We start from the raw sequence: 23,729 nt of genomic DNA, 5'->3' as shown, positions 1-23,729 counted from the left end.
CCAACGTGCTCACTGTTGGGTGAAGGAGTGAGTGGCTGACTGGCTGCTGCCTTCACGTCACCCAGGAGCCCCTTCTTGTCTTCTGCCCCAGACGCTCACACAGACCCTAAAGAGCCCTACGTCTTGCAGGACCGGCCACCCGAGGGTCTAGGTGAGGCTGTGAGCCTCCAGGTCGAGACGGGGGTTGAGCGGCTCCCTGGTGTGGACAGCGGTGCTCAGACGGGAGGCCCTTAGGAGGCTCGCCGTGTCCTACGTCCCCGTGTCCTCAGAGGCTCTGGGGCGGGAAGGACCCACCCGAGATGGGGGGCAGGGCAGGGGTCTCCTCCTCGCCTGCTCCTCTCTGGGCAGGTCTCCGGGGTCTCTGGGCCGCGGGGTGTCCGTCCGCTCTGCGCGGAGGGGGGACGAGCTGCGGCTCTGCAGTTCCTCTTCTGTGCACAGCGGAGTCTCGTGTTCCTCCCCGGCTTCCCGGGGGTCTCCCCGCAGCCCTGCCTCCCTCTCGCCTCCTGCTTCTCTTTTCACACACAGGACGCCCAGGAGCCCTCCGTCTCAGAGATGCCGCCGCTGCTGCTGTCCCTGCTGTGGGCAGGTGGGTGGGCGGCGGGGAGAGGGCTGGGCGGGGCAGGGGCTGCGGCTGACCCTCGTTCCCCCGCAGGGTCCCTGGCTCAGGGTTCGAGCTACTACTGGCTGCAAGTGCGGGAGTCCGTGACGGTGCAGGAGGGCCTGTGTGTCCGCGTGCCCTGCTCCTTCTACTATCCCTGGAGCTACTGGGACGACTCTGTCCCAGCTTTTGGCTACTGGTTCCGGGAAGGGGCCAATGAGAAGCTGGATGCCCCAGTGGCCACAAACAACCCAGATCGTAAAGTTCAGGAAGAGACCCAAGGCCGATTCCACCTCCTAGGGGACCGTGGAGACAACAACTGCTCCCTGGACATCAGAGACGCCAGGAGGAGGGATGAAGGTTCATACTTTTTTCGTGTGGAAAGAGGAAGTACACTATGGAGTTATAAGTCTAACCAGCTCTCCTTGCATGTGACGGGTAAGGAGTGGGGTCCGGGAGAGGCCTCAGGGGAAGGACATGGAGCCCCAGGGCAGGACTCGGATAGGACCCCCTCCTGGGAGGGGTCGGGGGTAAAGCAAGCGGGGGCTCAGAAAGAGGAGCTGGACCAAAGCCTGAAGCTTATCTCAGGGCTGCACCTCTAAGCCTCCTCCTGACCCCGTCTCCCCCCCTGTTCATCAGCCCTGACTCACACACCCCACATCCTCATTTCTGGGACCCTGGAGTCTGGCTGCCCCGGGAACCTGACCTGCTCTGTGCCCTGGGCCTGTGAGCAGGGCACGCCCCCCATCTTCTCCTGGACGTCAGCTGCCCTCACCTCCCTGGGCCCGAGGACCCACCTCTCCTCAGTGCTCACCATCACCCCACAGCCCCAGGACCACGGCACCAACCTCACCTGTCAGGTGAAGCTCCCCACAAGTGGTGTGATCGTGGAGAGGACCATCCAGCTCAATGTCACATGTGCTGCACCATGATGCCCGGGGCGTGAGGGGATGGGGGCAGGTGGGCCAGGCCGGGGACACTTGGTGTTCTTGCCCTGGAGACCCGGCTGAGTAGGAGGCCTAGAAGGACAGAAGCCCTGTCCCGCCTGCATTTCTGTGGCTTCTGGGTGTGTGTGTGGGGGGGGACGCCTACCCTTATCTCAGCCCAGTCCTCCCACTGAAGAAGGAAATTCTGTCTTCCACTCCTAGGTGCTCCACAGAACCCAACAAGAGGTGTGTGCTTAGGGGATGGCACAGGTAAGAAGGAGCGCCCCCATCCATGGGGCATTGACTGGAGTGGGGTCTCTTCCAGGTTGGGTCAGAGCTGCACTTTCAGAGCTCAAATAGTGCAGGACGGGTGTGGTCCTGCAATTAGACACAAGAAGCCCCCATTAGGTCTCTTCCTGCAGTATCCTCCGACTCTGGTCTTGCCAAAGTGACCCACACCTTCCTCTCTGCCCATTCTAAATATGGTCTTTATCTTTCTCCAGTCTCGGAAGGCCTTGGGGGGGGGCATTTTTTAAACAGACTTTATTTTCAGGAACAGATTTAGGTTCGTAGCAGAATTCATCAGAAGGTAAAGAGACTTCCCTTGTCCCCGCTGCACTTTCCCACACACGCACGGCCTCCCCCCAACAACATTCCCCACCAGAGGGTACCGGTTACAATCGATGAATCTCCATTGACACATCATTTTCAACCCAAGTCCATAAGTGACATTAGGGTTCAACCCATTTCATGGGTTTGGACAAATGAATAATGACATGTATCTGCCATTATAGTATCACACAGAATAGTTTCGTTGTCCCCACGTCTCTTTGGGCCAGTTTTTTGACTGTCAGCCCCTCAGCCCTCACCCTGACCCCTCTCTGGAGCCCAGAGCTCCCCTCACTGCTGTATTCCCACTGGTCATAACATCTGGTCCCCCAGCTGGAGAGTGAGCCCCATTAGGGCTCTCTCAGCAGTGCCCACCAAACTGTTGACAGGTGATGCCCAGACGCACATCCCTTGCCCTGGGTGTTGGGGTGCCGCCAGGCAGGGCCAGAAGAGCTGTCTGGGTCTGACCTGGAGGTCTGAGAAGCTTCCTGCTTCCACCTCCTTCTGAAGGCACAAAAGATCACCGTGGACCCTGAGTGACAGGGCCAACAGAGGCCAGGAGAGCAGATTTAGACACCCTCCCTGGAAGGGAGGAGAGACAAGGCCTTTCAGCATCCCACAGTGCTCTCTGTCTGTCTGTCTCTCTGGCATGTCCACGGGGCACAGAACCTCATGGCTCTGCTGTGGCCAGGTCTGGAGTCTTTTGCAGAGAGACCCTGGATGGAGAAATAGCTGACTCTACGAAGAGCTGAAGTTTGTTGGGAGTATGTGGGCTGGAGAGGAAGTGTGGCATAGACTGTGTCCTTCTGGAAAAGGCTGAGGTCCTACAAATGGTGGGGGAACCTAGGGGCTGCACCCTCGGTGGGAAGGGAGGGGCACCTCTCTCTACCTGCTGAGGAGAGGAGGAGACTTACGCCTGCTTATCGAGATTGGAATTCTCCCCAAGTCTCTCTTGTCTGCAGGAAAATCGGGGACCAAGGCAGGAGTGATTGAGGGGGCCATTGGGGGAGCTGGTGTCACCATGTTGCTTGTTGTCTGCCTCTGCCTCGTCTTCTTCACGTGAGCTGGGTTGGGTGTGGGCCAGTGGAGGAGAAGAGGGGCCTGGAGGGGTTGTGAGGACCCAGAGCAAGGGTGGGGGGGGTGCAGAGGTAGTGAGGATCCAGCTAGTAGACACCTAGCCAGGCATGAGTATGTTCCCAGCCTTGGTCCCAGATCCAGAAGCCGGGAGGAGAAGGGACCTTCTTACAGTCTTGTTATAAAGGTTCCTGGGCTCCCTCTACCCTTTTAATTTTTATTTTTTTAATTTTTATTGGAGTAGAGTTGATTTACAATGTTGTGTTAGTTTCTGGTGTACAGCAAATTGAATAAGTTATACATACACATATAGCCACTCTTTTTTAGATTCTATTCCCTTATGGGTCATTACAAAGTATTGAGTAGAGTTCCCTGTGCTATACAGTAGGTCCTTATTCGTTATCTGCTTTATATATAGCAGTGTGTATATGTCAATCCCAATCTCCCAATTTATCCCACCCCTTTTCCCCCTTGGTAACCATAAGTTTGTTTTCTACGTCTGTGAGTCTATTTCTGTTTTGTAAATAAATCCATTTGTACCATTTTTTTAGATTCCACATATAAGCCATATCATATGATATTTGTCTTTCTCTGTCTGACTTACTGCACTCAGTATGATAATCTCTAGGTCCATCCATGTCACAGAACATGGCATTATTTTGTTCTTTTTTATGGCCGAGTAATATTCTATTGTACATATGTGCCACATCTTCTTTATCCATTCCTCTGTTGATGGATTTAGGTTGCTTCCATGTCCAGGCTATTTTTTTTTAAATAAATTTATTTATTTTATTTATTTATTTTTGGCTGTTGGGTCTTCATGGCTGTGTGCGGGCTTTCTCTAGTTGCGGCGAGCAGGGGCTACTGTTCATTGCAGTGCGCGGGCTTCTCATTGCGGTGGCCTCTCGTTGCGGAGCACGGGCTCTAGGCACATGGGCTTCAGTAGTTGTGGCTCTTGGGCTCAGTAGTTGTGGCTCGCGGGCTCTAGAGCGCAGGTTCAGTAGCTGTGGCGCACGGGCTTAGTTGCTCCGCGGCATGTGGGATCTTCCCGGACCAGGGCTCGAACCCGTGTCCCCTGCATTGGCAGGCGGATTCTTAACCACAGCGCCACCAGGGAAGCCCTCCAGGCTATTTTAAATGTGCTGCTATGAACGCTGGGGTGCATGTATCTTTTCGAATTATGGTTTTCTCTGGATATATTGGGCTCGCCCTACTCTTGACCTGCCTTAGTCACTCACTCCAGCCTCAAAAGAGATACCCTGCGTCACAGACCCTGGTGTCTCCCATCAGAGTGAAGACCTACAGGAAGAAGGCAGCCAGGACTGCAGTGGGTGTGGAGGACGTCCACCCTGCCATAGGGCCAACTTCCCTGGTGAGTGACTTGGGCATCCTTGCAATGCAGCCTGCCCTGCATATCTCCCGGGGTGGCCCACAGCCATGCTCCATTCAGCGTGTCCAGAAATGAGCTCTTCCCCTTCCCGCTTCTTTGAAAATGTAGGATTTATTGTTATTCCTGTATGTGAGGCCAACAGATCAGGAGACGATTGCCACAGAAAAGACAGGTATTACAGTTGCCAAGAGGAGGGGGCACGCCACAACATGCAGGGCCATGAGAGGCAGCACCAGGGTCTGTCAAGAGGCAGGGGGAGTGAGGAGGAAACCTGGGCAAGAGATTCTTTTGTGGTTTATGTGGGAAGGAACAGGCAGGGAAAACAGACTGAGGACTGTCTAGTTTGAATGATTTCAGAATGCTCCGGGGTGCAGGGGCTGTCTCTAGTTGTCTGGTACCTGGCCCCGGGGTGATGAGAGCGGGAGGATAATGGTCCAGAGAGTAAGAGTTTGATAAAGGAAGTGGTTTGGGCTGATCGATTTGCAATATGAAGGGCAGGCTTGCAGGCACATCCCTTAGAATCTCGAGAAATTGACTAGCACTGGCTAGGGGCAATCCCTCGAGGGTTAACAAAGCCCCAGTTGTCAAAACATCAGAAACACATGGTTAATACATCCCTAAACATACTTCTGCTGGGTTCTCCAATTCATCGGTGGTACTCTTGTTCCTGACTCCCAGCCAGAGATCTATCCCTTTCCCCCATCACCTCTTTCTGCACTGATACACTGCAAAGCATGTCTGTGTTTCTTCTAAATACAGCTTGATACAAACCTTCCCTTTGAGCTGAGCTCCCCACTTAGTTCATATCCTGCTGAAGCCTCCTCACCTTCCTCCAAACATCTGCATTACCTGCATCTGCATTACCTGCATCAAAGACCGTTGTCCCATCCTGCCCAAGTCTGAAATGCACTGTTTCTCCACACTGCCAAACAACTTGATTGACATTTAGGGCAGGAAAACCAGCGTCAGCTTTAATGCTGCACTTCTTCCAAACAGGCTTGCTCAAGCAAAGTAAGCTTTTTGCATCTCAGGATCATTGCCCATCTGTCCCCTTCTCCTCCCGTGTCCGTATCAGCCAGCCCTACTCCTGCTCATCCTCTGAACCCTGACTTTCATTTATTTCTTGAGCTATGACTAATGTGGCCATCACTGAGGCTTTTGAGCAAATCCATCAGCCATGCATTCACTTATTCCTTCAGCAACTATCTCCCACTTGTCGATTGTTCTGGGCACTTGGGTAATATCTGTATTTTTACAGAGACATATGTTGCAAGTGGAAAATGTCCCTTGCTGTCAAGGGCTTACATTTATTGAGAGGGGAGTGGGGCGGTTGTGGTGAAAGCAATGAACAGGAAAGTAGTGAAAATACACAGGAAATAAGAGCTATGGAGGGAAATGCAATGGGAGAATGGGAGGGACAGTCCTGGGCGTGGGAGTCTTTGAGAAAACACCTGCAGGAAGGGAAGGAACACAGTGTGAGCCCCCGAAAGAGAGTCGTTGAAGGGCTCTAGACAGAGGGAGCTACAAGGGCTGGGCTCAGAGGTTGGGACAAGCCTGATGCATTGGAGAGATGCATCACTTAATCATGATGAAGCCTCCCTAAAAATCCCGGTAGTATGGGGTACAGGGAGCTTCTGGCTGGTGAACAAGCGAAGGTGCTGGGAGAGTGATGTGTCTTGAGAGGGGATGGAAACGCTGCACGCCTTCCCACATACCTTGCCCTGTGTATTTCTTCATCGGACTTTTCATGCCTTCCTAAGCTCTATCCTTTTATAGTAAACTAGTAATCTAGTAACTAAACGGTTTTCCTGAGTTTTGTGAGCCACTCTAGCAAGTTAATCAAACCTGAGGAGGAGGTCATAGGAACCTCTGATTTATAGCCAGTTGGTCAGAAGCACAGGTGACAACCTGGACTTGTGATTGACATCTGAAGTAGGGGGGGGAGGCAGTCTCATGGGACTGAGCCCTTAACCTGTGGGATCTGACACTATCTCCAGGCAGATAGGATCAGAATTGAGTTACATTGTTGGACACCCAGCGGGTGTGGGAGAATTCCTTGGTGTGGGGGTAAAAAGAACCCACACATCTGGTGTCAGAAGTGTTGTGAGTGTGATAATAGTGCGAGAGTAAAGGAGAGACACACAGGAGAAGTGAGTTTTTCCATAAACACACTCCTGTGTATCCAACGTTGGGCACACAGGAAACCTCAGAGGGCCAGGAGTTGAGTTTGTGATCAGTAGATGTGTGTCCCTGGGAAGAACCTACCCTCTCTGACGCTTAGTTTCTCTCCCTGTAACATAGTAATATTTTCTACATAGGTCTGTGTGAGTGTTCAGTAGAACTGGAAAACAATCTATAGCATTATATTTGTTGGATGACTGAATAAATGGAACCTTAAGAAACATTTGGTAACGGAATGGAAGAATGAATAAATGCTCTGTCCCAGAGTCAAATTCACTTCCTGGACCCTCTCTCCCTTCTCCCCCCGAAACTACCTTGATCTGACCCCTTTCTTTGCTCTCCATACAGCATCACCAGCAGGAGTCCAAGTTAGAGGATCCTCCTGACCCCACAAGCTCGGCAGGGGCCACCCCCACCTTGGGGATGGAGCAGGAGCTGCATTACGCCTCCCTCACCTTTCATGGGGTGCATCTTCAGGAGAGCACCCACTCAGAATACGCGGAGATCAGGACCAAGTGAGGAACCGAATGCAGCGTCAGCCTCAGCCAGAACGTCCATGTCCTCTACAGGAAGGGGGACCCACAGGCTAATCCTTAGAGACTTAACCTCCCCATAGGTGATGGGTTTACGAACTACTGTTAGTGAGTTTCCTGCTATGTTGGAACTCTCTTAGGCTTTGCATTCAGAGAGAGCTGGCATCAAATCCACGCTTTTTCATTTAGTAAGAGTATGATATCATGCGAGACACCTTACCCCTCCATGTCTTGGTTTTCTGCTTTGGTGAAATGGATGTGAGAAGACCAGCATCACAACGTTGTTGTGAGGATTAAACGAAAAGTACGAAATATGCAACACAAGTCTTAATACATTGTGACCTTTGTCAACTGAAAAAAAACACACAACCTAAAAGTTGCAAGTTATGTTTTCTTTGGGGATCTTACTGAGGACTATAGCCTGGGACACAGCCTCTCCGATAGCTCTGAGGAACTGCTCCAAAGAGGTCAGGGAGGAGCCGGGATATAAAGGTGTTTTTGCTGAAAACAAACAGACAAACATGTAGTCGACCATCAGAAGATGTCTAACCACAAAAATCAGACATCTCAAGGTAATGGCTTTAGAGCTTTTAGAGCTTTTCTATGTATGGGAAGATGCAAGAGTCTGAGCTTATTGGAAATTATTCCTTAGATATGCGCCTTAACAAGGTAGGGACAGTATCGTGTTTTTCTCCGTCCTGAATTCCCCTCGGGGCACACCTTCGGGGGAGACTGCAGTGGTTGATGGTTTAATGGCGGGCAACATCCTTTGTTTACTGGAATGGCAGGCAACATTTTTTTTGTTTCTTTGCACATTTCACCCAGAGGCTGGGTATGTCCTGTCCCGAGCACCACATCGGCTACATGTCAGTCTCACTCTTTACTCAAAACCCTCCCATGGATCCCTTCCTTGACTTGGCTTCCAGCACCATCTCTTTCCATTCCTGAATCTTCCCTTTCCATCCTCCCTGTCTTCTACTAGCCCTGCTATAGCCAAAATCAAGTAATAACATTTAGAGAATTTCCTAAATCTTAGAGCTGACCATGGCCAAAATACTGCTCCCTCCTCAACCCAGAAGAATAATTTACAAGCTTCTCAACCTGACATTTTAGGTCAGGGGTCAGGAGACCTTTCTGGTAAAGGGCCAGATAGTAACTATTTAGGCATTTCAAGCCATATGGTCTCTGTTGCAACTATTCAGCTGTAGTGCAAAAGCAACCACAGACAATTTGCAAATGAATTCATGTGGCTGTGTGCCAACAAAATTTTATCCACAAAAACAGGCAGCCCCGGGGTTGTAGTTTTCTGACCTCTGTTCTAGGTTATTCTTAGTCTCACCCAATCTGCTTCTCCATCACCATATCCCAAACGACCCATCCCTCAAGCCATTCTCTAAGAACCCATTCTGATGCATCCCTCACTGTCTTGGAGCACCTGCATCTCTCCTTCCAGGAAGACCCAGCCCCGTGAAGTCATCTGGCTAAACACCTTCTTATCCTTCAAAGTGAGTTCAAAATTATAGTCTGGGTTGAGAAGGTAGAGGGAAGCAGGAGCTTGTAAACTTCCTCCTAAAAAGCCTAACACTCGGGCTTCCCTGGTGGCGCAGTGGTTGAGAGTCTGCCTGCCAATGCAGGGGACACGGGTTCGAGCCCTGGTCTGGGAAGATCCCACATGCCGCGGAGCAACTGGACCCGTGAGCCACAACTACTGAGCCTGCGCGTCTGCAGCCTGTGCTCCGCAACAAGAGAGGCCGCGATAGTGAGAGGCCCGCGCACCGCAATGAAGAGTGGCCCCCGCTTGCTGCAACTAGAGAAAGCCCTCGCACAGAAACGAAGACCCAACACAGCCAAAAATAAATAAATAAATTAATTAATTAAAATATTAAAAAAAAAAAAAAGCCTAACACTCTACTTTTACTGAAAATCAGTTGAAGCAAAAAACAGCCCCAAATATACCAGCAGCACCGAAACCGTGGCAGGGATAATGCATGATGCCCCAGTTTCTAAAGTGACACTTGAACAGATGAAAGATTCTGGTGTGGTGTAAGAAAAGGCAAAACCCAAACCTGGCGCCCAAAGCCGGCGCCTACACCCAGAAAGAACAGTTAAGTCAGACTGTCGTTTATGATAATGTCAGCCTGCGTGATGTGACTCAACACATTAAAGGTCGATGGTCAGCCTTCCAATCCAGACAAGATGACATTGGCCCATCGTTCCCTGCTTCTCCCTCTCTTCACAACTCTAAACCCTGCGAATGGTGCAAGGGACAACCAAAGGAGAATTCTGGAAAGTGGGAAGAAGACGGCACGTTGGTTTAGGACCCCAGGACCCTAAGAACAATGCAGAGTCAGGCCATCCCATCCCTACACCCAACCGAGGATGGACACTCAGACCCACCGTTCCCCAAACCCTGACTGAGAAACAGTCAAGGGCTATCATCATATTGTCACGAACGAGCTCACCTGTCCCATCACCCAGGTATGCCCTCTCTCCCTCCTCGGGGCCCCCACAGCCCCGTCCTCCCCGCGGCATCAGCCCAGGCCACGCCCGACTGCGATCGTGTCTCGATCCCCCTTCCTGACCCTGGCTGGTTCTCCTCCAGTGTTGGCCTCGCCTCAGCCCAACCCCACGGGACACTCTGCTTAACAGATGGGAGACAGGCACCCAGGACGCAGGAGCAGCTACCAGCCCAGCCAGTAGAGGGACCTGCCCCAAACAGAGGCCTGCTCAGCACGTCCTGGCCTGAGGAGGGGAGCGGAAGTGTGGCCAGAGTGAAGTAAGAGCCAGTAGAGGTCAGAGCCGGTGCCCGGAGTGAGGCAGGAGATAGATGGGCTCCAGGCTAGACATTTACAACTGGCCTCCTGTTCACACTTCCTGGGGTGAGAAGAAGATGGGCTCCAGGCTGGACATTCATTCCCGGCCCCCTGTTTACATTTCCTGAAGCAAGAGACAAACAGGCTCCAGGACTACGTATTTATGACCGGACTCCTGTCTATCTTTCGAGATCTGCACCTCAATATAAAAACCAGCAACAGAAATAGGGTAACTATCCAGACATTGGAGATTTTTATGGCAGGGACAGAGTGGGACAAACCCTGTTAAAAGATCAAGAGGTCATACATTTCCCATCCTTGGGGCAAGGGAAACATTGCATATGCGCAGAAAGGCTCCTTGGGGGTCAAAAGGGAGGGGGCACCACCCCATAATATGTGATGCTAAGTCCGTCCCATAGGCCTCTGGGCTGGACTCCATCTTGGAAAGAAGTTGCGCACGCAAGTTGGGGAGGGTCCTAGGGCAGGTCAGGTGTGGAAAAAGAAACCAGATAATTGGCCACAGGTAAACAAAGACCCGGAAGAACTGCCGTATATGAATGACTTAACCGCTTCTTTATGGGGCTCCTGGTCATTAGGGGGGACGCCCACACCCTTTCCCTCCGGGTGTGCGTCTCTGCCCTGCTTCTATCTTAACTAAGCAAACTGTTTCTCTGTGTGCTCTCTCACTTGTTGTTGTGCTGTGTCTCTAATAATAAACTTTGTACCTGTTTTTACAGTTTTGCCTCTGTAAGAAATGCATTTTTCACTGGGGGCAAGAGCCGGGGGTGTGGTGGCTAGGATTCCTGGTTTTCATCCAGTCTCCCCAGGTTCAATTCCCGGGCAGGGAAGTAAGATCTCGCTTCACGCCACCCCTCACTGCCGCCACTCTGAGATCGGGAGGAGAAGCCGAGGTGTCCTCGGGTTACCACCTCTTTCGTTCCCTTTTCTCCTCCTGCCCTCAGAGCGGCCCCACCCTGCAGGCTGGCCACTGGCCGCTGTGCGGCCGCGTCAATCGTGAGCTGCTCTAGGCTGCTCTGAGCACTCCCCTTGTACGAACACATCGAATCTTCGGGGTGACCCCGTGGGTTCACTTGCTAGGGCTGCCATAAGGAAGTACCACCCACTGGGCGGCTTGAACAACAGAAGTTCATTTTCTCACAGATCTGGAGGCTGGAAGTCTGAGATCAAAGTGTCAGCAGGGCTGGCTTCTTCTTCCTATGATTGTAAATTTTTAAAATTTTTAATTGAAGTATAGTTGCTTTACAATGTTGTGTTAATTACTGCTGTACAGCTAAGTGATTCAGTTATACATATATATATACATCCTTCTGAGGCCTCTCTCCTTGGCTTGTAGATGGCCGTCTTCTCCCTGTATCTTCACGTGGTCTTCCCTCAGTGTGTGTCTGTGTCCCCATCTCTCTTTCTTACAAGGATACCAGTCCTATTAGATTAAGGCCCACCCCAATGACCTGATTTTATATTAATTACCTCTTTAAAGGCCTTGTCTCCAAATGCAATCACATTTAGAGGTACTGGGGGTTAGGACATGCACATATGAATTTGGCGGGTGACACAATTCAGCTTCCAACACCACGTGAGCACAGGCACACCTCTGTACAGAGTGGTTAAGCCCCTTCCCAAGGTGGCACAGCAAGCATTAGGGAACCAAGCTCAAGCCTAGAGCCGTCTACTGCAGAGCCTGTGCCCCTGACCCCCTCATTAAAGGCCTCAGAGGAGGAAGCCCCAGGGAGGCGCTGACCACCAGGAGCTTCTCGCTGAGGGTGGGACTCAGAATGACCCCTGAGGAATGGGCAGGGCCAGACACCTGAGCTGCAAGACAGTCACAGAAGAGTCTGTAGAAAACGCCCACCTCTGTCCTTGTATCAGATTCTCCCACAGACGAGGGTTGCACATTGTGATCCTTCCATGTGACAGATGAGGAAACTGAGGCTTGGAAGGGAGAAGGGCAGGGCCCACCTACCTCCAAAAAGCGGCATCTCCCCAGTGTCACGCTGGGCTGTCATTTGGCTCCCAAGCCTGGCGTGTGCAGTCAACACCAGGGAGGGAGGCCTGGGGCAGGGGGCTGTGAGCAGGCCAGGAAGCCTCAGGACCACCTGTAGGATCATGTCCTCGTGACCACCCTCCTGGACCCTGGTCCCACCCTCTCTGTCCATTTATACCCGGGAACTCGCCTTCTAGCTGCATAGAGTGATGGGGTCTCCTCCAAGCTTCTATCTGGGCTGCCCCTATCTCACACTGTATCAGCAGGAGCTGGGGCGTCTGAGAAGTTCTCAAGGATGGAGACAAAGTCTGTCGCCTTCTTGCCTTGTGCCCCCCTCCCCTGAGAGGAGAGGTGCTCCTGTGTCACGTTCATTTTGTCACCAAGTCCGAGCTCGCTCGGCTCTCCTCACAACAGGCCAATGAATCGGAGACGAGGCGTGGAGGGAAGGAATAACAACTTTATTCGGAAAGCTGGCAGACCTAGAAGATGGCAGACTAGTGTCTCTGAAAAACCGTTTTATTGGGGTTTGGATGCCAGTTTCTTTTACAGCACAGAGAGGGCGAGGAGATGAGGAAGTAAAGTGGAAAGGCCATAAGGTTTGCAAGTATCACCTGGAATGGCCAGCCTCCGGGAGGGGGTGTGTTAATTTCTTCTTTCTTGTATCCATCCACAGGTGGAATGGGGTCCGGATGTTTCCCTGAACGAAGGCACTTTGGTTTAACATTCAGGCAGAGGGGCAGGGTTCCCGGAGGCAAGGCATTATGTATAGATAGTATCCTTTTAGTGAACAAAAGCAGCGGAAAGCAAAGGTTAAAGGAAAAGAAACAGATCCAACATGTAGTCCTATTTGGCTCTTCCCTGTTACAATTTCTGTAACTAATCACCACCTCTTTCAGCCCGGCAGGACCCGTCCCAGCCTCTCATGCATGAAGCTTCGCCGGCTGCCCTTCCTGCATCTCACACCCGACGGGGACTGACCGGCTCGATTTCCTGCGGACAGAGGTGTGGGAGGGACAGGCTGTGGACCGGGACCCGGGAGACACCTTTGGGCTGTACTCGCTGCTTGTGACCCTCACCGGGGCCTCATATGGAAAGTAGAAGTGGTTACTCTCCAAGGTCCATGCAGCTCCGGGAGCATTTGGGTGCTGAGTTCCTCTCTTGTGGTCGGTTACCTTCCGACCTCAGCTCTGGACTTCCTGTTGGGGCTTCCTCTCAATCCTGTGACACAAAGGCCCCATCACTCTTACCCCCAAAGATGCTGCTATTACCACCACCGCCGCTGCTGCTGTCCCTGCTGTGGGCAGGTGGGTGGGCGGCGGGGAGAGGGCTGGGCGGGGCAGGGGCTGCGGCTGACCCTCGTTCCCCCGCAGGGTCCCTGGCTCAGGGTTCGAGCAACTACTGGCTGCAAGTGCAGGAGTCCGTGACGGTGCAGGAGGGCCTGTGTGTCCGCGTGCCCTGCTCCTTCTACTATCCCCGGAGCTACTGGGACTACTCTGTCCCAGCTCACGGCTACTGGTTCCGGGAAGGTGCCAGTATCTACCAGGATCCTCCAGTGGCCACAAACAACCCAGATCGTGAGGTGCTGACGGAGTCCCAGGGCCGATTCCACCTCCTTGGAGACCCCCGGGCCTACAACTGCTCCCTGGACATCAGAGATGCACAGAGGGGAGACACGGGCACATACTTCTTTAGGGTGGAGAGAGGGCCTGTTGTGAAATATAGTTACAAAGAGAACATGATCTTCCTGAATGTAGCAGGTGAGGATGGTGTCAAGGAGAGGACACACAGACGCACGGGCCCTGAGGGCCCCCAGGGCAGGGCTGGGAGGGGACCCCCTGTCTTCTCATCCTGGGAGGGACCCAAGGGGACCTAGGAGGACAGGACGCTGTGGCTGGCCTGGGGCAGAGACCGCTCTGAGGGGCACACTCGGGGTCCCCCCTCCAGGGCCTGGGTCCTTTTCTCTCTCCTCTTCAGCTCTGACACAGACACCCGACATCCGCGTCCAGGGGACCCTGGAATCCGGCCGCCCCAGGAACATCACCTGTGCAGTGCCCTGGGCCTGTGAGAGGGGGACACCCCACACCTTCTCCTGGATCGGGGCTGCCCTCACTTCCCTGCACCCCAAGAGTCCCCATTCCTCAGTGCTCACCCTCGCCCTGAGGCCCCAGGACCATGGCACCAACCTCACCTGTCGAGTGACCTTCCCCGGAGCTGGCGTGAGCACCGAGAGGACCGTCAGGCTCAACGTGTCCTGTGAGCGCGGGGCCAGGACGCCGGGTCCCTGAGGGCGGAGGGCGTCGGGGCGGGGAGGTAGGGCCTGGGCTACTGGGTACTGAGCCCTGCGAGCTGGAACTGGGGAGGAAGGAAAGAGGACACTACTCCGCCCTCTTCCTATTTCTAATGTTTCTGGGGGAAAAGGGCCAATGCCTACCTTCCTGCCACCGGAAAATGGACAGTTATGTCTGTCTGTCCAGATGCACCCCAGAAGCCGACCATCAGGGTGTTCCGGAAAGAAGGCACAGGTAGGTCGAAACCTCCCTTCTCCAGGGGTGTGGTGGAAGTGGAAGTGTCTCTGCCCTTCGGAGCAGAGCTGGGCTTCAGAACTCCGATGGCAGAGAGGCTCAGGCCTGGGGTGGGGACAGCAGAGGTGGGAAACCCCCCACTGGCTCATCAGCTTACAAACTGGCCTCCCCCTTTCGCTGACCCTGCTCTCATGGGGTATCGCGTGGCCTCTTCCTTGTCTGTTGGATGTGGCTGTCCCCACTGCCAGGACTACATCCTTCTCCCACATCCTGCCCCCGTTCTCCTTAGGATCTAGACCCCACCTACTCCTTCAGTTTCCTTCCCTCATTTTAATGTTATTGTTTAAAATAGCAAGCATACGGGACTTCCCTGGCGGTCCAGTGGTTAAGGCTCCACGCTCCCAATGCAGGGGGCGCAGGTTCGATCCCTGGTCAGGGAACTAAGATCCTGCATGCCGCACGGCACAGCCAAAATAAATAAATAAATAAAACAAGAAATAAAACGTAGTTTAAAATAAATAAATTAAATAAAATAATAAGCATACAGTGTGTGTTAGTCAGCTCAGGCTGCCATAATAAAATACCAGAGATGAGGTGGCTTAAAAAATAGGAATTTATTTCTCACAGTTCTGGAGGCTGGGAAGTCTAAGGTCAAAGTGCTGGCTGATTGGGTTCCTGGTGAAGGCTCGCTTCCTGGCTTGTACATGGCTGCTTTTTGTCTACGTTCTCTGGTATCTCTTATAAGACCACTAAAGTCATCGTGAAAGTCTCAATCTCATGATCTCATACAACCCTAATAACTTCTCAAAGACCCATCCAAATACCTCCAAACACCATCATACTGGAGGTTAGGGCTTTGACATATGAATTTGAGGGGAACATAGTTCAGTCCCTAGCAAAATTTAATAAGAATAAAACAGTATTCGGCACTTGTGTATCTCCCCTCTTGGTTATCTTTTCGAATATAACCTACACATATACATTTTAAAACACACACATATATGCAGACCATACTACCCACATGCTTTGCATCTCTATTATTATTTTTTAATAAACTTTTCATGTGGAGTAATTTTAGACTCACATGGTACAGAGACTTTCCACAAATCTCTCACCTCATCATTAATATCCTCCATCAACATGGCATATTTGTCACAACTAAGGAAGTGACGTTGGTACATTTCTGCAAACTAAACTCACCTTTTTCTCAAACTTGGTATATCTTGGAGATTTTCCTGTATCTGTACATAGGAAACCTTCTTCATTCTTAATGATGACCCCATGGTTTTCCAATTAGAAGTATATTATATGATAAAGTACTTAATAGGTCTCCTGTTAGTGGAAAACTATGGTGTTTCCAATCCTTTGCAAAGACAAGACAAAAGTGTGGGTCTGGAAGATAACTTTTGAGTGAGAAGAAAGTCCTGGATCAAAGGGTATGTTTGTAATTTCTACAGATATTGCCAAATCGAGCTACATGGAAGTTGTTCTGTTTACACTACCCCCTGCTATGTGTCTATTTCCCTGCTAAACATTTTCATCCTTGCTGATACCATAAGTGAATACACTATCATGTTAACTTGCATTATCATTTTGTGAATAGGTTGAGTATCTTTCATTGTGTTTAAAAACCATGCGTATTTCTTTGTGGTCTTTTTCTTGATGATTTGAAGAAACTCTTTGCATATTAACGCAATCATCTGCGTATTCGTTGAAAGGATTTATTTCCAGCCTAATCGTGGGCTTTTGACTTAGTGTATGGTGATTTTGCTAGGCAAAAACATGCCCTTTTTCTTGGCCGCACCGCATGGCTTGTGGGATCTTAGTTCCCCAACCAGGGATCAAGCCAGTGCCCCCTGCAGCGGAAGCACAGAATCCTAACCACTGGACCGCCAGGGAACTCCCGCCGTTTTTTTTAAAGTTGCATTCAGTGATGTACTGGGATTAGCTCTTACTGGTTGGCAAGAGCCAGTTGTGCACTTGTGTCCGTCTTTTCCCACTTCTGGGTTCAGTGGTTTCAAATTAGATGCTTGAAATTGGCCAAGACGGGAGTTTTTACACAGAGGAAATTGACAAATGCTACAAAACAGGAAGACATGAGCCATTAGGCAATGGAAGAGACAGAGAGACAGACAGGCAGACTGAAGCTAGCTTTCTCTCTCTGTCTTGCCAGGACCTGAAACTCTGGGCAAAAGCCTATCTCTCCCAGTCCAGGAGGGCCAGTTCCTACGCCTGGACTGTGTCACCGACAGCAACCCTCCGGCCACGATGAGCTGGACCCGGGGGAACCTGACCCTGAGCCCCTCAAATTCCTCGACCCCTGGGGTCCTGGAGCTGCCCCGGGTGGAACTGGGGGACCATGGGAAATATGTCTGCCGAGCTCAGCATCCGCTGGGCTCCCAGGAAGCATCTCTGAGCCTCGTTGTGAAAAGTGAGTTGGAAAACACCTGAGGGAAGGACGCCTGGGTTCTAGGGAGAGGAGAGTCTCCTCTGATCCCTCCCATCTCTCCCCACAGACCCCCCGCAGCTGCTGGGACCCTCCTGCTCCCCGGAGGATGAAGGTCTGCATTGCAGCTGCTCCTCCCGAGCCCAGCCGGTCCCCTCCCTGCGCTGGCGGCTGGGGGAGGGGCTGCTGGAGGGGAATTTCAGCAACGCCTCCTTCAAGGTCACCTCCAGCTCGGCTGGGCCCTGGGCCAACAGCTCCCTGAGCCTCAGCGAGGGGCTCAGCTCTGGCCTCAGACTCAGCTGCGAGGCCCTGAACGGCCACGGGAAACAGAGCGCCACTGTCCTGCTGCTTCCAGGTCTGGGAGCTGTGAAGGGCCGTGTCCGGGGAAAGGGGACACACGAGTCTGCGTGCTAGAAGATACTGAGAGGGAGAGAAATGAGCCTGATGCAGGGCAAAAGGGGAACTAGAGTTCAGGGTCCTCTGTCGGTTGGCTGGGGTGGGGGCTGGGGACACAGGAGGCTACAATCATATAGAAGGATGGGGGACAAAGGACAGAGTCCTGGATAGAAGTGGGCACACTTGTGGGTCATGGATTTGAGAAGGCTGGTCACTTAGGTGCCTGCTTAGGGACACTGGAGGTCACCCCAAGTGTCTTATCTGCAGGGAGGCCAGCACCCAGGACCGGTGTGGTTTTGGGGGCCGTCGGGGGATCTGGCGTCACAGCCCTGCTAGCTGTCTGCCTCTGCCTCATCTTCTTCGTGTGAGTGGTGGCCCCAGTTTGGGACAAGACTTCCCGAGGTGGTGGTACGGGGGGCAGGGGGCGAAGGAGGGGGAGACTCAAAGAATTTTTCAGAACTCAAAGCTCAGAGCTGAGGGCCCTGGTAGAGTGATGAAGCCAGGAAGGAGGGCAGTTAGTTGAATCGGCATCAGGAATGTAGCCTCCTGACATCTGGGCCAAGTGTGGACTCTGGTGCCAGCCATCCTGGAGGAGGGAACAGGTGTTCTGGTCATGGTCTCTGCAGCTGGACGCCAGCCTGCACTCAGTCAGTCCTTCTCGGCTCCATGCAGTGAGCCCACCAAGCTGAAAGGCCCTGGTCTCTCTCTTCAGAGTGAAGATCTACAGGAAGAAGTCAGCGGAGAAGGCATCAAGCAGAGATGGCGTCCGTCCAGCGTTGAGTTCCATCTCTCTGGTGAGTGATGTGGGCAACTTTCCATCCGGTGTCTCCACTGGACACCTCTCCCCCAACAGGGGCCATAGCAGCTTACTCAGCACCTCAAAAAATGAGTTCCTCCTCCCCAGCTCCAAATTTGTTCTTCCTCCTGAATTTCCTGTTGCACTCAAATCACCCTCTCCTCTTTCCGCTCCATCACTTCCCAGAGCCAAGAATTGCCCAAGTCTTGTCCATCTTCCTTTTAGCAAAGCTCATCTCCATTTGGCCCCTTCCCTGCTGAGCCCTCACATTCTCTCTGCTGGGTCACTGGCTTCATCTCTCTCCCCGAACAAGCTCTCGGCAAGAAATTCCCATAACAGCTGTCCTTCGGTCACCCTGTGCTTGCTCTCCACTGTCTAGATCCAACAGAAATATGATGCGAGCCATGTATATAACTTAAAACTTAGCCACGTTAAAAAAGTAGAAAGGAACATGAGATCAATTTTAATATAATATTTTATTTAACCCAACGTAGCCAAAGTATTATTTCAAACATCATGTCATCAACAGTCAATATAAACATACAAATTATTGAGATTTCTCTTTCTTTCTTTCTTTTTCTTTCTTTCTTTCTTTCTCTCTTTCTTTCTTTTTCTTTCTTTCTTTCTTTCTTTCTCTCTCTCTTTCTCCCTTCCTTCCTCTTTTTTCTTTCTTTCTTTTTCTTTCTTCCTTCCTTCCTCCCTCCCTCCCTCCCCCTCCCCCTTTCTTTCTTTCTTTCTTTTTTTAAATTTATTTATTTTTGGCTGCGTGGGTCTTTGTTGCTGCAGGCAGGCTTTCTCTAGTTGCAGCGAGTGGGGGCTACTCTTCGTTGTGGTGCATGGGCTTCTCATTGTGGTGACTTTTGTTTCAGAGCACAGGCTCTAGGTGCAAGAGCTTCAGTAGTTGTGGCTCACAGGCTCAGTAGTTGTGGCTCTTGGGCTCTAGAGTGCAGGCTCAGTAGTTGTGGCTCACGGGCTTAGTTGCTCCGTGGCATGTGGGATCCTCCAGGGACCAGGGCTCGAATCCCATGTCCCCTGCATTGGCAGGCGGATTCTTAACCATTGCGCCACCAGGGAAGTCCCTCTTTTTTTCCTTCTTTCCTCCCTTCTTTCCTCCTTTCTTTCTCCCTTCCTCCCTTCCTCCCTTCCTTTCTTTCTCTTTCTTTCCTTCTTTCTTTCTTTCCTCCTTTCTTTCTCCCTTCCTCCCTTCCTCCCTTCCTTCCTTTCTTTCTTTCTTTCTTTCTTTCTTTCTTTCTTTCTTTCTTTCTTTCTTTCTTTCCTTTCTTTCTTTCTTTCTTCTTTCTCTTTCTTTCTTTCTCGACTTTGAACTCCAGTATGCATTTTGTACTCACAGCACATCTTTGTTCTGACTCACCACATTTCATGGGCTCAAGAGCCACGTGTGGCTGGGGGCTCCTGTGCTGGACAGTGCAGGCCTAGGGAATCAAGACCAAATTCTTCAGTCTGGTGTTCTGTGATCTGTCCCCTGCCAAGTTCTCCAGCCGGCATCCTGTCCCTCCCCACAAAATGAGCTTATTATATTCTATGATATTATGATTTATAATAAGAAATATATATTTGGTCTTTATCCCCTATTCCTGGCACAGAGCTCCTAGAACCCTTGAACTTTCCTGTGATGGGAGTGATAAAGGTATCTCTTGTTAGATTCATGGGGTGACTTTTGGGAAGCACCTAAGGATGGGGGCTGGTTGCTGGGAGAACCAACCATGCAATTGGGGGATTGGAACTTTCAGTCCCACGCCCTGACCTCCAGGGATGGGAAAGGGGCTGGAGGATGAGTTCAATCCCCAAGGGCCAATGATTCAGTCAATCATGACTATGAAATGAAGCCTCCATAAAACCCCCCAAAGTATGGGGCTCAGAGAGCTTCCAGGTTGGTGAACAAGTGGAGATTTGAAGAGGATGAAGCAATCGGAGAGGACATGGAAACTCTGCACCCTTTCCCTATACCTTGCCCTACACATCTCTTCCATCTGGCTGTTCCTGAGTTATATCCTTTAATTTAAAAAAAAAAAAACAGCTAATTTAATAAGTGAAATATTTCTCTGAGTTCTGGGAGCTGCTCTAGCAAATTAATGGAATCTGAGGAGAGGGGTTGTGGGAATCTCTGATTGACAGCTGTCTGGTCAGAAGCACGGGTGAGAATCTGGGGCTTGTGATTGGCATGTGAGGTTGAGGGTGGGGCAGGCTTATGGGACTGAGCCCTTAACAGTGTCAGAATTGCGCTGAATTGTAGGACACCCAGCTGGTGCTGCAGACATGCTTGTTGGTGTGCAAATCCCCTCGCCCCTGCCCCATATTGTAAGTGGTTCCAGGATCCTTATATCTCCAGGCAGGGCTCGCTCTTTGTGACTTTGTGCGTTTGCATTTGAGATTTCCTCTGTCCTGATCCCATTTGCACTGGTCAAGCCCTCAGTCATCTTTCTTGCCCCAATTAATTTTTTTATTATTATTTTTTTATTGAACTAGAGTTGATTACAATATTGTGTTAGTTTCTGGTATACAGCAAAGTGATTCCTATATGTGTATTCTTTTTCAGATTATTTTCCATTATAGTTTATTAAAAGATATTATACATAGTTCCCAGTGCTATACAGTAGGACCCTGTTGTTTATCTGTTTTATATGTAATAGTGTGTATCTGCTAATCCCAAACTCCTGATTTATCCCTCCCTGCCTCCCCTGTAACCATAAGTTTGTTTTCTGTCTGTGAGTCTGTTTCTGTTTTGTAAATAAGTTCTTTTGTATCATTCTTTTAGATTCCACATATAAACGATATCATATGATATTTGTCTTTCTCTGTCTGACTTACTTCACTTAGTATGATAATCTCTAGGTCCCTCCATGTTGCTGAAAATGGCATTATTTCATTCTTTTTTGAAAAATTTATTTTATTGAAGTATAGCTGATTTACAATGTTGTGTTAATTTCTGCTGTACAGCAAAGTGATTCAGTTTTATATATATATATATATATATATATATATATACATTCTTTTTCATATTCCTTTCCATTATGGTTTATCACTGGATTTTTTTTTAATTAATGAACTTATTTATTTATTTTTGGCTGCGTTGGGTCTTCGTTGCTGCATGTGGGCTTTCTCTAGTTGTGGCAAGCGGGGGCTACTCTTCGTTGCGGTGCACGGGCTTCGTGTTGCAGTAGCTTCTCTTGTTGCAAAGCATGGGCTCTAGGCGCACAGGCTTCAGTAGTTGTGGCACGTGGGCTCAGTAGTTGTGGCACACGGGCTTAGTTGCTCCGCGGCATGTGAGATCTTCCCGGACTAGGGCTCAAACCCATGTCCCCTGCATTGGCAGGCGGATTCTTAACCACTGTGCCACCAGGGAAGCCCTATTACTGGATACTGAGTATAGTTCCCTGTGCTATACAGTAGGGCCTTGTTGTTTATCCATTCTATATATAATAGTTTGCATCTGCTAATGCCAAACTCCCAATCCATCCCTCCCCCACCCCACCCTCCTTGGCAACCACAAGTCTGTTCTCTATGTCAGTGAGTCTGTTTCTGTTTTATTTCATTCTTTTTTTATGTCATGCCAATTTATGTCATTTAAATATTCCCCTGCCCTATACCAGACCGACTGTCATCATGCATCCCTGTAATAATCACAGGCCTGTCCCCACCACACTGTGAGCCCCTGGAGGGTAGTGCAGGTCTCCTGCAGACCTCTGTGACTCTCACCCACAGCACCCTGCTTCTGTCCATCAAATCACATTTTGCAATTCGATAAGTTTTGAGTGTGCAACAATTTCATACAGTCTCCTTGTCCTCATAGACTGTCCGAGGTCAGGGATCTTGTCTGTGGAAGAATCACTTCACCTTGCTCACTCAGTCTGTTTTCCTAATTGTAAAATGAGGATAATATTTATATCATCCATGGAGGGAAGTTGTAAGGATTCAGTGGGGTGAGTAACAAGAAGAACAGACCACTATGATTAAAGGAATGAATGAATGAATGAGTGAGTGAATGAATGAGTGAATCCTCAGGAAATGGGTGTGAAATGGATAAGAGAATAATTGCCCCCCTCAAGCCCCAGGTTCCCTTCTCCAGACCTCAACAGCCAGCTCTGAAGCTCTTCTCTCGTCCCACTCAGGGTCACCTCAATGAATCCTGTTCAGACAGCCCCTCAGACTACCAGACCCCAGCTCCGGCCACCTCCACCTCAGGGAAGGAGCAGGAGCTCCATTATGCCACCCTCAATTTCCACAGGCTGAGGACCCACAACTTTCAAGACCAGGACACCACTGAGTACTCAGAGATCAAGATCCAGAAATAATGCCCCCGCCCCCAACCCCAGAACCAGGCTGGAGCCCAGAAAATGCATCTCTGAAGAAAATGTGTGCCAGGCACCGATTCTTGAAGACTTGACTGCCCTCTGAGCCAGAGCTTATAAATGAGAATGTGAAGCTCCTTGGAGTGGCTAAAGATCACAGAGAGTCTTAGGTTCAAATCCAGACCCTGGTAACCCTAAGGGTGTTATATCAGGCAAGTCACTTTACCTCTCTGTGCTTCAGTTTCCTTCTCTGTAAAATGGGGATAATATCCATTAGGTATATTGTTAAGTGGGAAAAATGCACTTTGGGAGTTGTTAACTACATTGTTATGTGTTAAGTTTACCTCAGGATGGAGGGAGATGTCAGCTTTTGGCTCTACCACACGTTTCTATTTTGCCTGACTATTTTTAAGAACATGAATTATTTTTTGTTTGTTTGTTTTTCTGGGAGGGAGGAGATAAAACATGTATTATTTTTTTAAAGTAAATCTAAATTTACCTCTCTGGATGGAGAAGATATTTCCCAATACATGTATCTAACAAAGGACACCCAGAATATACAATGAATATATTTTTTTAAATAATAAATAATTTAAAAATAAATTTGAGGGCTTCCCTGGTGGCACAGTGGTTAAGAATCCGCCTGCCAATGCAGGGGACACGGGTTCAAGCCCTGGTCCGGGAAGATCCCACATGCCGCAGAGCAACTAAGCCCATGTGCCACAACAGGCTCGAGCCTGTGCTCTAGAGCCCGCGAGCCACAACTACTGAGCCCACGTGCCACAACTACTGAAGCCCGCATGCCTAGAGCCCATGCTCCGCAACAAGAGAAGCCACCGCAATGAGAAGCCCGCGCACCACAATGAAGAGTAGTCCCCTGCTCACCGCAACTAGAGAAAGCCCGCATGCAGCAACAAAGACACAACGCAGCCAAAAATAAATAAATTAAAATAATAATATATATATATATATATATAAATTTTAAAATAAATAAATAAATAAATTTGAAAAAAAATTTAAAGGGATATGTAAAGAGCTCCCACAAATCAATTAGAAAAAGGCAGACAACCGAATAGAAAGACAAGATAGTCAAATGGCCAATAAGCATACAGAAAAGTATTCAACTTCTGTAG

General features: G+C 50.2%; 1 protein-coding gene across 1 annotated transcript; it reads left to right on the top strand.

Annotated features, from left to right (window-relative positions):
• Positions 1-471: 471 nt before the first annotated feature.
• On the top strand, positions 472-23,199 carry LOC118885402 (sialic acid-binding Ig-like lectin 5). Its single transcript, XM_036834039.1, has 19 exons — positions 472-586; positions 653-1,036; positions 1,238-1,516; positions 1,747-1,794; positions 3,096-3,192; positions 4,498-4,579; positions 7,127-7,293; positions 8,765-8,816; positions 11,087-11,138; positions 13,127-13,191; positions 13,382-13,430; positions 13,497-13,883; positions 14,101-14,379; positions 14,601-14,648; positions 16,822-17,079; positions 17,165-17,449; positions 17,758-17,854; positions 18,203-18,284; positions 22,417-23,199. The coding sequence occupies exons 1-19, from the start codon at positions 553-555 to the stop codon at positions 22,597-22,599; spliced, it is 2,928 nt and encodes a 975-aa protein (XP_036689934.1). The 5' UTR covers positions 472-552; the 3' UTR covers positions 22,600-23,199.
• The last annotated feature ends 530 nt before the right edge of the window (positions 23,200-23,729 follow it).

Source organism: Balaenoptera musculus, chromosome 19 (assembly GCF_009873245.2).
Source record: "Balaenoptera musculus isolate JJ_BM4_2016_0621 chromosome 19, mBalMus1.pri.v3, whole genome shotgun sequence".
In the NCBI taxonomy this organism is placed as follows: domain Eukaryota; kingdom Metazoa; phylum Chordata; class Mammalia; order Artiodactyla; family Balaenopteridae; genus Balaenoptera; species Balaenoptera musculus.
The sequence above is the reverse complement of the archived record's forward strand: the minus strand, read 5'-3'. Positions and strand labels throughout refer to the sequence as shown.